The 14,238-nt window shown below is 40.3% G+C and overlaps 2 protein-coding genes across 6 annotated transcripts in view; both read right to left on the bottom strand.

Annotated features, from left to right (window-relative positions):
- LOC114695188 (zinc finger protein 426) overlaps positions 1-5,833 on the bottom strand; it is a 40,342-nt gene extending 34,509 nt beyond the window's left edge. For 3 of the 4 annotated variants that reach the window (XM_028872403.2, XM_037207730.1, XM_028872409.2), the window contains exon 1: positions 5,478-5,833. The gene's annotated coding sequence lies outside the window, so the exon portion shown is untranslated. The remainder of the gene's footprint in view (positions 1-5,477) is intronic. The other variant, XM_037207729.1, reaches the window with a different exon arrangement.
- Positions 5,834-7,676: 1,843 nt separating this feature from the next.
- LOC114695187 (zinc finger protein 426-like) overlaps positions 7,677-14,238 on the bottom strand; it is a 32,868-nt gene continuing 26,306 nt past the window's right edge. For both annotated transcript variants that reach the window (XM_028872401.2, XM_037207727.1), the window contains exons 8-9: positions 13,539-13,618; positions 7,677-13,121 (exon numbers count right to left, since the gene is read on the bottom strand). In XM_028872401.2, the coding sequence (XP_028728234.1) occupies positions 11,709-13,121; positions 13,539-13,618 (1,493 nt within the window). In that variant the 3' untranslated portion in view covers positions 7,677-11,708. The remainder of the gene's footprint in view (positions 13,122-13,538; positions 13,619-14,238) is intronic.

The raw sequence follows: 14,238 nt of genomic DNA, 5'->3' as shown, positions 1-14,238 counted from the left end.
GAACAAGTGTGCTAGTCCCTGCACTTGTCCTTTACGAAGGACAGTAATTACTGGCTAAGGTACATTCATAATGCAGCAGCATCCTCCCGATAGCACACAAACTCACTGCTATACAAACTCATTCACACGTCAAACCCAAGCCGCTCCTTTGTAAAGTCTAGGCGTCTCAGAGACCTCCACCTAGATACAGGGACTGGGAACAGGAGCCACTGTTCCTACAGCTGTAATTTATCAGAGGGCCCAGATTTGATACAACACTGGCTTGGGCTTTAATATCCATGCCAGATTTATGGGATATCCACGACCTGGAGTATTATGGGCAGCTGGGTATGGAGAGTCAAAGACTCTATTTGTGATAACCTGTTCTCAGATAGCCCAGTAGGCATGTCATTTGCTGTCTTGCTGAGAAGGACAATTTCTTCTATTAGAAGAGTATGGCAACAAAAGGCTATCTGGGACAGATACACCACAAGGCATAAGAAATATTGATGAAATCTCTACAGTGAAGAAGTAACGAAGGACACTAACATGATTAGCTGTTAGTTTCAATTTGTCAATAAAATTTTAAAATAAGGATGTATCCCACCAGAACTAAAATGACACAGCCAGCAACATGGCTTAGTAGAAAAAGGTGCTCACCATCAATTCCAAGGCCCCACAGGGTGGAAGGAGAGAATCAACTCTCCCAAGTTGCCCCCTGATCTAAACAACCCCCCAAATAAGTGTAATTAAAAAATAAAGGAAAGGTTGAGTGAGTAAAAGATGTTGCATTTTTTTGTGTCATTTTAATACTGTGCCAGGGCCAGTGAAATGATTCAGCGGATAAAGGTACTTGCTGCCAAGCCTGAAAAGCTGAGTTCTATCCCTGGAACCCAGAGGTTTGTAACAGACAATCAATTTCCATAAATGCTGTGGCACTCCTACATGAGTGCAAGCACCCCACACATAGATAGACACACACACACACAAAATAAATGTAAAAATGAAGTGTGCCAAATGAAAATCCTGGAAGACACTATCAATGTCCTACTTGTGGTCCTAGAGAAAAGTGTATATAGTTAAAATGTTGTCTGAGGCCAGGCAGCGGTGACCACACCTTTAAACTCAGCACTCGGGAGGTAGAGCCAGGTGGATCTTTGTGAGTTCGAGGCCAGCCTGGTCTACAGAGCGAGTTCCAGGACAGGCTCCAAAGCTACATAGAGAAACCCTGTCTTGAAAAAATAAAACAAAACAAAACAAAAAAAAAGATGTTGTTTGAATGAACTGTGTGTGATGACAAAGTTGCTGTGATACCTCAAAGGCAGACTGGAAAAGCATGCTGTGTTCAAGCTGGAAGAGTGAGGCACAGTACAGCTAACAAGCTGTTGAGATAGGCACCGAGGGGCTGATGAGATGGTTCTGTGAGTACGCTGTTTGCCATGCAAGCCTGTTGACCTGAGCTCAACCCCCAGAATCCACCCACATCAGGTAATAGGACAGGGAGAGAACCAACTCTACAAAATTGTCCTCTGACCTCTACGCACATACCCACACACCCACATCACACACAATAATAAATTAAATAAAAAGAAACAGGCACTAAAAGGAATACATTAGCCAATATATAAGTAAAAAATATTTACAAGTTGTTGCTTGAAGAGAATGAGTAGCAACATTGAGTACTGTATATGGGGCTTTGACTATGGAGCCACAACACTGAGGCTGTGGTAAATAAAACACTGCAAGGTACCATCTGTGTCTGTCTGATCCATGAAAATTAGTTACATACATTTTGGATTTTGAATTAGATCAGAATATAGAACTATTTTATTACTTACACCTGACAAAATTTATCGCATATATACCTTATATTATTCACATTGAAATGCAGACATACAGAAATATATAAAGGCAGGAGCAAGAGGAAATATCAGTTACATAGTGAGTTCCAGGTCATCTAGGGCTACACAGCAGGAATCTATCTCAAAAACCATTAATGAAAATGTAAAGGCTGATTTAACTCACATAATCTACTAAATTACACTGTATTTTAAGCTCTTGAATGGGGCTCATTTTGAAATCATTAACTCAAGGTGGACACACCTATACTCACAATGCTGGGGAGCCTGGGGTAGGAGGATAGAGGCCAAGGCTGACCTACCCAACACAGCAGGACCAATATATACATACATACATACATACATACATACATACATACGTACGTACATACGTACATACATACACACACACACACACACACACATACACACACACACACACACACAAGTATTTTGGAAAACCTGAAGTTTAAAAGTCCCTTTATTTTGCTTGTTTGAGTTCACAGCCAGCAAAAATGCTGCTTGGGGAAGGAGAGGAGGGGGAGGAGGAGACACAAAGGAGAAAGAACCAATCACCAGAGCAAGATTACAAAGCAAAAATTAAGTAACACTTCTAAATATCATCCCCAAACAATACAAATTCAAACACAGACTCTCACTATGTAATGCTGGTGGCCTCCAACTTGTGCTTTCCTGCCTCAGTTTCCCAAGTCCTAGTATTAGAAGTATATATCACTCAATGATTTTTTTTTTTTAGCCTCAGTTGCCCAAGCACTAGATGATAGGTCACCCGTGCAAATACAGCTTCTGAAAATACAGGCGAGTGCTTATTCACTTAAAATGGCCAAGTGATTTCCCTTTTCAAAACAAATGCCTTGTAGTTACAACTAAAAATCTGCTAATTTTCCTAGAATAAGTTTTAAATGAAGTTAAAAAATTGATTCAGAAATTGCTATATAAGTAATAGACGTGGAAAAAGGAGAAAAAAATTAATGTATGTCAAAATAAAGTGTACATATGTCCTCTGACCCAGAACACTCGTCCTTAAAAGCTTACTCTGACAATACACCTCCATAAATACAAGGAAGGGGGGATAAAAAGGCTGACAAATTGGCTAAAGGCACTTGCAGCATAAGCCTGTCTACCTGAGTTGGGCCACTAGGACCCACATAGAAGGAGGAAAGAATCAACTCCACAAAGTTGTCCTCTGACCACAACCATGTCACCATCATTAAGGTATGAGCATGTACACATTAAAAAAAAAAAAAAGGACAGGGACCTGTATTCACTGCAGGTGACTAATGGATGTTAAAAAAAAATAGGTGGGATGAGAGCTGGGGCTCAAGACATCCCTCCTGTCAAACTATCAGCCTACAAATTTTTTTATTTAAAAGGACAAATCTCTGTAAAACAAAGTGTTGGGGCTGTAGCTTGGTGCAGAGTGCTCGCCTAGCATACCCAAGTCCCTGGCTCTAGTGGCCAGCACTGCAAACAAGCAAAGTGCTGTAACAGGCAGGGCCCTTAGCGAGCACCAAAATTAGGACCACAACAACCAGATGCCTCCCTATTAAAATATAATCCAAGTATGTGATATCTACCAATTATCTTCCAGTGGAAGCCGTGGCACCCAAATTTACTGGAAGCAAGATGTGCCTGTTAAGCTAGCACTTGGGAGATGGTGGTAGGAGTCCAAACTCAAGGCCAACCTAAGCCAATAATAAGCTTAAGACTTGCCTGAACTACATGACACCCTGCCTCAAAAAAGGGAAAGCTGTGCCTAGCTGTTCAACCACGTATGGCAACTTGTCTACTACATGTATACAGCCAATTAATTGGTAACCTTTACGGCTTATAAACAAGTACAATATAGACGTCTTGTGGTTTTATTTTTATTTTTTTGACACAAGGTCTTGGTATGACCTCAACTTGCAGTGATACTCTTGCCTCTACTGCTCAGCTGTTGGGATTGCAGGTGTCTACCACCAAGCCCAGCACAACACGGAAATCCTGAATGGATCGTATACCTCCACACACCCAGAAGCTTGTTGGTTGTTTTGTTTTGTTTGCTTCTCTTCTTTTGTTTTGTTTTTTTTTTTTTTGTTTTTTTTTGTTTTTGTTTTTGTTGGGTTTTTTTTGTTTTGTTTTGTTTTTCGAAACAGGGTTTCTCTGTGTAGCTTTGCGCCTTTCCTGGATCTCGCTCTGTAGACCAGGCTGGCCTCGAACTCACAGAGATTCGCCTCCTCTATGTTGGGATTAAAGGCTTGGGCCACCAACACTTTTTATTTCTTTTAAACAATGTGGAGAACTCTGAATGTCTATAGTTCAGATATCACATTGCATCATTTTTAATTTTCAGTTCTTTTTTTTGTGGTGCTGGGAGTTGAACCTAGGACTTCACACATGCTAGGCCAATGTTCTACTACTGAGCTGAATGTCCAACTGGTTTTTAACATGTTTCTTTCTTTCTTTTTTTTTTAAGAGACAAGATCTTATGTGATCCAGGTTGGCCTACGATTTACTATATAGCCGAGGATGACCTTGAACTCCTAATCCTCCTGCATCTATGGATTAAGTGTTGGGATTCCAGGAGTATGGGCTACCACACTCGAGATTATATGGTATTAGAGATTGAACCTAGGCATTTGTACTTAATGGGCAAACACTCTACGACTGAGCTGCACACCCAGCTCTATTCTCTAACTTTCTTGATGGAAATCTAGTAATTTTGTTTTGATTTTCAAGACAGGGTTTCCCTGTGTAGCCCTAGCTGTCCTCGAACTCAGAGATCCGCCTGCCTCTTAAAGGCATGTGCCACCACAACCCTGCCATGTTCCCCTTTATTTTCAGTTTACATCTTAGCAAATAAATCACCATACAATATATTTATCTATTAGAGGAAAGAGCAAACAAACTTCTGCAAAAAGATGAATGTATCACAACAGATTCTGGACCATCTAATATGCAAGTACATTTAAGGATTTTTTAAAAAGAGAAATAGGGAGGGAATGTTGTGGGAGAGAGAAGACTAATTTATCAATCTTAACAGTTAATTCTACGATTTTTAATAAAGCTTCCCACATTTCCTCTGTGAGGTCCATATTTTTAAGCAGTTTAGTGATGCACAGGCCTAAGAACTAAGAGAAAGTATCTGTAGCATGCACAAGGTCCTGGACTTGATCATTAGCACAAGATCACAAAAGGGATGGAGGAACGAACACAGGCCTAGGAACTTTGTACAGAACAGCCTAGTATTATTGTTTGTTGAGGTTTTGCTTGTTTTTTAATACAGTGTTCCACTATGGAGCACTGGTTAGCCTGGAACTCATTATGTATACCAGGCTAGCCTGGAATTCATAGAAATCCTCTTGCCTCCTGAGTGCTGAGATCTGAGGTATGCACAGCCACACTCGGCTGAGTTTTCTTAAGTGGACTTGAGTTCTTCCAACGTTTATACTCTCACCAGAAAGACGTACACTCTAAGTAACTAAGTATGTCTTTGTATCTGAAGCTAATAGTCAACACACACACACACACACACACACACACACACACACACACACACACACACACACAGAGTCCAGTTTTCACCCGAGGCATTCGTTTCTAATTTTTTTAAGAAAATCGACCTTTTCCAAAAGCCACCGTTCACTAAGTGCTCACCAAAGGCGCTGAAATCACAAGGTTTATGATGCTGGTCACTCCAACTACTCCAGCGAAAATTCGTTCCCTTCTGAGGAGAAAACAAAAACAAAAACAAAGCAACCAGCTTTTTTCCATAAAAGTTGCTTGGGCGGCTTTTGAAGAGCGGGAGAGGCAGACACCGCCAGGACCGGCCCGGGGCGCTTTCCACCCCGGTGACTGACAGCCTGAGAGCCTCGGCCTCCGCCACGTCCGAGGAGCCGCGGCGTGCGGAGCTCGGCGCCCGCGTCCTGTATCCTCCCCACCAACCTCCAGGCAGTCCCGGGACCGCGGAACTCACGAGGGCCACAGCCCCCAGGGAACGCCTCCCTGCAGACACGGACCGGAAGAGACGGCCGCGGTCCTGACGTCACTTCCGCTCGCGCATCGTTTACTGCAGGGTCGAGATTCAGATCCTACTTCATTGCATTCCCTTTGTCAGAATTCTGGTTTCTTCGCAGTCTGAGGGCGGGGGCGCCGGGGTAACTTCACAGCGGGAGCTGGAGGCCAATGGTGGCCTCGAGGACAAGACAGAATTGGAACCCAGGCTGTGGGCCGGGCCACGGGCGGGAGCGGAAGTCACCGGTGGCGCCCGGGCCGGGTCACGCAAGCCCTTCCAGCTCGGTTTCCTGTGGGTACTCCGCCCACAGGAAGCGCATCAGAAACTTTTCCTGCCTGCCTCCGTCGCCTTAAAACCCTTGCTTTCCAGAGCTCCCTAATTCAGTAGGGGACGGAAGGCAGGCTCGCCTCTGCATTTATCTGGACCTCTCAAGGTGTTGGGATTGCTTTGGGCAGTTTGCAACAATAAAGAGTGCTTCAACAGATCGGCCCTCAGCCCATTCCGCCGAGCTCAGGAGCCACTGGAGGAATTTGAGATGCTGGAGGTTTTTGATTGGAAATCCTGAAATAACTACTGAGTGGGTCTTAGCATTCTCCTAACCCTATCTGCATCTTACCCAGCAATTGTCCCAGTTCTCAGTTCTGTTGAATGCCCTGGGTCCCGAAACAAAAAGAGAACGCAAATCTTGCTTGTTGTCATCTCAGGTCACAGGAAAAATGAATGCGCAGTCATTCAAACAGTTCTACAGTTGGATACTGACACTCCTTTGATACACGAAGTAGCTGAGAACTGTGATGTTATTAGAAGGCTTTTGAGGAACTTCCAGAACTGAATTCTCTTGACTTATACTGGTCAAACTGAGTCAAGACCAGCTCACATAAAAGGGAAAAGGAAATGCTACTCCGCCTTCTGATGAACTTCAAAGAATTTATGGCTGTGATCAAGAGACCCATTTTGCCCCCCTCTGCCATAAATTTGTTCAGTCAGGGGCTTGTGTTGCCATAGCAACAATATGCCAATAAGATTTCTCAATAAGAAATCATTACACACTTAAAAACTGAAGGAAAAGTTCTTTATTAAGCACACTGCCAAATGGGGCTAACGGGCCAATAAGAGCTGACCTTAAATAGAAAATTTTGCTAACTTATATACACCTTGGGGTTATGCATTTTACACACAGTCATCCTTAAATCTTTTAGGTCCCAGCTTACACTTTTAACATTTATAAACAGAGACAGGAGACTGCAAGTCTAGCCACCTGGAGAGAGAGATGATTTACAAAGCAAAAACATTGCCAAAAATATTTAAGTACACCAGTGTTGCTCTTTTCAAACAGATGTGACCCAGGGTCATATTGCCCTTTCAACAGAATTATGCTTTTCTCAAGAAAAGCACTGGGAATTTACAGCAGGCTAGGACTTAACATCCATTGTGACCCTGCACTGCCCCCTGGAGCTGCCTGTTAAAGGCATGTTCTTTGGGGATGAGACTAATGGCTGACCAGTCAGGCCTGTGAACAAACATTTACATCATGAATCATGAATCTGCTTACCTCTACCAGGCTTGAGTAGCACACTACTAAGTTTGGGGTGCTGGGGGGCAGGGAGGAGGGGGCAGCACTTCCTTGGCTAAGTTCTACTCTGTGTGATTTAGCATCTCCTCAGCAAATCTATTAAATCCTCTACAACATCCACTGTTCCATTGACTTTCTTCTATGTCAGTATGATGGTGCATTCCCTTCTCAGTCTCTGCAATTGTGATGCTCACTCAGGAAGTCAATGATGGGAATCTGTATGCAAACAGTCTAGTCTACTCCGGTAGAAAGAAACAATATTAACAGATTTTTATTTTAAAACTGGATTTAATGTTTTAGAATAGCAACTAAAATAAAAGTAAATGGAGTACATAGATTTCAAGCACTGGGTAAAATTTCAATGAAAATATCATTACAAAGAGAAGGTACATGCAACAAATACAGAAGAAAAAAAAACCAAGTTGCTAAAAATCCAATTTGTTACTCATTGCATTATACATAATGGTCTAAAACAATTGTTAATCAGGATTTTTCAAGTATTCAGAGTTTTAAAACTCCAACTAAAGTATGTATAAAAGACACATCTACAGCTGGGTTATAAGTCAGTGGTTAGCATGTGTAAAGCCCTAAGTTTGAATCCTAGCACCCCCCACAAAAAAAAAAATTAACTAAGGATACAAAAAGAAAGCTTATATATATATATATTTAGAGAGAGAGAGAGAGAGAGAGAGAGAGAGAGAGAGCCATGTAAATACCTACCAGAGTGAATAGAATAAAAACTATATCAGAAAGTTTAAATATTTCAAGATGATTCTTCCCTCCCAAATCATTAACCAGGCCCCCAACTCTATCTTTGGGTGCATTTGTGTTTGCTTGTTTGTTTTACTGTTTTATTTTGGTTTTTATCTTTTTAAGACAGTGTCTCACGAAGTAGCCCAGGCTCAGGCTACCCTTAAATCTGTGACCCTCCCGACTTGGCTTCAAATCTCTAAGTGGGTGGTAACACATTCTGCTTTTGAGACAGATATTCACTGAAAGAATACTGGATACTTTCAAGATCAACTCAATGGAAATATAAGAAGAAATCATTGCAGAATGCAAGACAGACCCAAAGTAAATTTAATTATACAACCAGGAAATATTAGGAATATAAGAAAAAAATAAATTTTTGCTTTGTATGTGAAAATGAAAGCATGCCTAGAAAAATATACTCAAAAATTTTAAATGATATTGTAAATATTAGGTGTCCTATAAACATAAAAGATATCGAACAGTTTAAGATAAGGTACCCAAAACAGTATCAACTATTCTAGATCAGGATAACTGAACAGGTTAAGAATTTAGAAAAGTGAGGAATACACTTAATTGTAGTATATGACACTGTTCTAATCTACAGCTAAAAACCAGTCAATTCATTTCAAAAATTTGTTTTGGTGGTGCTGAGGATTGAAACCAGGATCTTGTACATTGATTGCTAAACAGAAACTCTACCTATCCCCTGCTCCATTCCTTCTTGCACAAGGAAAACTTACACGTCAATGTTACTCAAGATTATCTATGATAAGCTTTATGTGAGTAAACATAATCAACACTAAGTAGTAAAATGATCCATTTGGCTCAAGATTGTAGCTCAGTGGCAGTGCCTGCCTAATCCTGGGTTTGTTTGATCCTCAGCAATCACACAAAACAAAAATAATCCTTAATGTCCAAGTTGAATATATCTAGGAATTTAAGGTTAACATGAGACAACAAATATATAATCATCATTAATAAATGACTGTTTTTATTTTAGAGTCCTTTTACTCATTCCAGTATTTATTAGGTATTATGGACCAAGGAAATCCTAGGTACTTTATAGTCTTACCAGCAAATGAGTACAAGTCATCACAGAAGATACAGGGAAAGCAATGAATGAATCCAAGAGGAATTTTACTTCACCAATAAAGAAATACTATAAAATCATTATGTAAAATCCAGATATTAAAAAAAAAACTACCTAATAAGCAAATCAGTATGATGGAGAGCATACCTCATTATAATTCTAAAGAAAAATACGCTTTTACTACTTTGACTAGTGTGCTGGACATCATACTCATTTCTGTAAAAATAACAACTAAAATAGAAAAAAAAAGTCATTATCTACAGGTATGACTACCTGTCTAGGAAACCAAAAGAATCTATACATACATGTACTGAACTGATGACCCTCTCAAATTCAGGTTAAATCTAACCCACAGCATGATTGTCCAGGTAGGGTCTTTAGAATTTCATTTGTTAGGCAAGGACAATGAGTGGAAACCTCACCCAACAAGGCTATGATTTTATCAGAAGAGAAAGAAAACCTCATTTTCAGGCTTTGTCATGTGAAAGAGACTGCATGCCAGTAAAAGTCTGCAGCAGAAGTCAAACATGCTGTTATTTTTTTTTTAATGTGTGTATATATGCAGGCTGGTGTGTGTTACACATTTGCACACGGCATGTGGAAGCCAAAAGATAATGTCAGGTGTCCCCAATCACTTTCCACTCTATTTATCAAAGCAGGGTCTCTTGCTGAACTCAGAGCTCATGGATTCAAGTAACCTAGCTACTCAAATCACCTGAGGATTCCCATCTTCCTTCCCAAGCATTGGGATGAGAGGAGGGCCTCCATGCCCACCTGGCAGTTAGATGGGTTCTGAGGATCCAAATCTGGTCCTCATGTTTGCATGGCAAGAGCTTTCCCCTCAGAACCATTTCACTAGCTCCCATGCTATTTTCTTGTATGAGAAAGTAAATTGCTGTATATTATCTGTCCAGGGCTGGAGATAAAAACTAGTTCTACATATGCTAGGCAAGGACTATTACCACTGAGCTAAACCCACAGCCCTAAATTCTATCCCAAAAGTGGTAAGCTAATGAGAATAGAGTACAATAAAATGTAAATATGAAAATGTCATAATGGAACCCAATACTATGCTAACCTAAAATTTCATTTCTTTTAAAATGAATTTTAAAACAACTTAGTTTTTTTGTTGTTGTTATATTTATGGTGGTACATTAAGTGTGTGTGCAAGCTGTGGTATGCATGTAAAGTAGAGGACAACTTGTAGCAGTCCATCCTGTCCCTTTACTATGTAGGTACCTGGGACTGACCTCAGTTCCTGATTTGATTTAAGCCATTTTGCCAGTGCTGGCTATGGTGTTTTGTGGTACTGGGGCACTGCAGTAAAAGAACACTTAAAGAGATGCAAGTAACTTTGAAACTGAGTGATAGGTAGACACTATTCTGGTGAGGGCTCCCTTAAGAAGGAAGAACATGTTACTAGAACATGAAGAAAAAGCAATCAGTGATATGTAATGGTCATGAACCTTGCATTTTGTGTGAAAGTTAGAACTTGAGAGTGATAAAATAAGAAATGTATGTAAGAGCTGTAATTAAAGTGTTCAAAAGGAGCAACTTGGTTCCTCTTGAGTGCTTTTTAGTAAAATATGAAAGGGGAAACTACTGAAGCTAAGAAGGAATTGTTCAACAAAAGAGAACTGTACCTTGAAAAACTCTCAGCCAATCCACATTACAATAACTGAGAAGTTTGTATAAAAAAGACTAAGAGCCAGCTAGGGACCTAGCTTAGTGGCAGAATACTTACCTAGCATTTACAACACTCAGTTCAATGCACAGATCAATCTCAACCAAACTGAGGAACGGACACTGGATATATGGACAAAGTTACTGCCAATTCAATCCAAAATAGATCCCAAAAGGTGGGATGGAATGCACTTTTTGAATTTTATAAAGGACACAGGGTAACATCTGTCAATAGAACAACGACTAAGAACAGACAGGGATATTTCTTGGTATGCTTAGCAGAATCAATGGGGTCAGAATAGTTGCCTGGATTATGTCTTTCCACAATCCACCTGTGTCCTGTATTATTTTGGCTTGTGGTGAATTTTTACATTAACAAGACACACTGGCAGCCACTAAACAAAAGGATCAAATCTGTTTCATTATTTTATAGCATTTAGAAATGTTATAATCACTAAGAGTAAAGCATCAGAATGAGGCCAACTTGTATACTGGCCTCATTTATGACCCACAAATGTTCAGACTCTGATATCCATGAAAAGGTTCAAGGGATGTAGCTCAGTGATTGAGTGCTTGCCTAGCATGTGTGATGTTCAAGGCCAATCCTCAGCACTGCCCAAAAGAAAGTTTGAGGGGCAACTAAATAATCCTATTTCACAAAATTAGGATGGTGTCTAAGGCCAGTGTGAGCCATTATAACCCACACAAAGCAGATAAGACTAATTTGATGATCTTTGGTGTCACTGTCAATATTTAAAGGTGGCAACAGATGGGCTAAATAGCAACACTCATACCCTCACATTGATAGGGCTTCTCTTCAGTGTGGACTCTGCTATGTTTCCTTAGACGTGAGTAAACAGCGAAGGCTTTCCCACACTGCTTACATATATAGGGCTTCTCTCCAGTATGGGTTCGCATGTGAATGTTAAGGGATGTGGAATATATAAATGCTTTCCCACATATATTACACACAAAGGGCTTTTCGCCACTGTGAATTTTCAGATGTTTTGTGCGATGGGAGGAAGTTATAAAGGTTTTCCCACAATGAACACATTCAAAAGGCTTCTCTCCTGTGTGAGTTCTCACATGATGAATCAGGCCAGAGGTCCTGGTAAAGGCCTTCCCACATTCCTTACATTCAAAGGGCTTCTCTCCACTATGAATTCGTACATGTGTGGCAAGGCCTGAGTACTGAGTGAAGGCTTTCCCACACTCCTTACATTCATAAGGTTTGATTCCAGTGTGTGTTCTTATATGTTCAGTAAGCTGAGTAGATCTAGAAAAGGTTTTTCCACATTCCTTACATTCGTAAGGCTTTTCCCCAGTGTGAACTCTTATGTGTTCAGTAAGGCCTGACCATCGAAGGAAGGCTTTCCCACATTCCATACATTTGTATGATTTTATTCCAGTGTGAATTCTAACGTGATCATTAAGGTATGACATATTTTTAAAGGCCTTTCCACACTCCTTGCATACAAAGGGCTTTTCTTCATTGTGAGTTTTTACATGTGCAGAAAGTCGAGAAAAATTAGCAAAGGACTTCCCACATATCTTACATACTTTGGATTTTTCTTCAGTATGAATTGAGACATACTGAGTTAGGTGTGAGGAAACCGTGAAGGCTTTCCAACATTCCTTGCAGTCACAGAATTTATCTCCAGTGCACATTCCCATGGGATTATTAAGGCATGCAAAATACTGAAAGTCCTTTCCACATTCCTCAAACTTGTAGGGGTTTCTTGCATTGAGAATTGGAAGATGCATAGCAAAGCTTGTGGGGTGAATAAAACCATTCCCATATTTATTCCAGTCATAGGGCTCTCCTCCATTGTGAGGCCTCAAATCTGTCTGAAAGTACGACGGATTAAAAAAGGCTGTCTCACAGTCTGTGCATTCAAAGGGCTTCTCATTTGTGCTAGTGCTCGGGTACATGATGTTTGGAGTCAGACTGAAGATTTTCCCACACTGATTAAGATCAGAAACGTTCTGTCCAGTAGAGGTTTCCTTGAGGAAAGAAAGAATGTCTTTCCCATACCAGTTACACTCAGAACTGTATCCTTGGCTCTGCATGCTCACCTCTGTGTTAAGGCATAATTGTTCCCCCAACACTTCTCCACATGGCTTAGAGTCACATAGGTCCCCCTCATTATGGTTTTCTGACTGTTGAGGAAGGGATGAATCACCCACCTGAAGACAAAAACATTTTTATGTTCAATATGAATTTTACAGTTTCTTTTCCATGCAATTATTTCCTGACCTCTATTTTTTTCCAAACTGAATGACAGATCCCTTTGCCCACAGCTTGAGGACTGGTTAATTATATGCATTTTTTAAAAAACAAATGTGTATTTTCATGAAATTGCTTAAAACCTCCATGTCTAATTGCATATATAGAAATACATACTAGTGGAAACAATGAGACATAATCTTTACGGTATATTTCAGGAATCTTCCAATACATGATATTTCAAATAGTTCTCCAGAAGTATCAATACCTCTTGGGTGCAGACTAGTCATCTCAAATATCATTTCAAATAGTTTTCTACAAAAGAACACCCTCTTCTTTTTTTGAGTATGAAACAGAAAATCTTTTGCGAATCTTACCATTTCTATTGCACTGGAACTTTGCATCTTAAAATAATTCGGAAGCTCTGTATCATCAATTCTAGGTTGCAATTCCAATTCTAAAGTTAAATAGAAAGAGAAACGTAAGAAGTTCAAAATAAGTGGTACATACAAGGAATTAAAGGTGGTCAAGTCATTTGCCCTTCTTTTCAAATTAAGCACATTAAGAAAATACAAGTGAGGGCTGGAAAGATGGCTCAGACATTAATGGCTAAGGCTCAAAACCAAAAAGATGAGAAAGGAAAGTGAGACAGACCTAACAGTGCACAATTGTGATCTTAAAGCAGAAGATGCTCAAGCCAGAGACTCTTTTTAAGTTCAAGAGCAGCCTGGGCTATATTATGACACTCTGTTTCAAAATCAGTACCAGAAAAACAAGGAAAAGGGAGGGGCAAGGGAGATGGCTAGTTGGTAAACCATGAATCCCAGAGTTTGAACCCCATAACCCACTTTGAAATGCCAGGCATAGTGGTACATGCTAATGATCCCAGTAACTAGAGAGGCAGAAACAAGCAGATTACCTGATTCTCACTGCTCAACCAGCCTTGCCTGGTCAGTAAGCCCCAGATCTCAATGAGAGACCTGGTCTCAAAATAAAAGGTGGAGACTACCTTGTCACCAAACGTGACAATCTGAGTTCGAGCCTTGGAACTGATATGATGGAAAGAGAAAACTGACT

This window comes from Peromyscus leucopus, chromosome 7, assembly GCF_004664715.2.
Source record: "Peromyscus leucopus breed LL Stock chromosome 7, UCI_PerLeu_2.1, whole genome shotgun sequence".
NCBI classification, from domain to species: Eukaryota; Metazoa; Chordata; class Mammalia; order Rodentia; family Cricetidae; genus Peromyscus; species Peromyscus leucopus.
The sequence above is the reverse complement of the archived record's forward strand: the minus strand, read 5'-3'. Positions and strand labels throughout refer to the sequence as shown.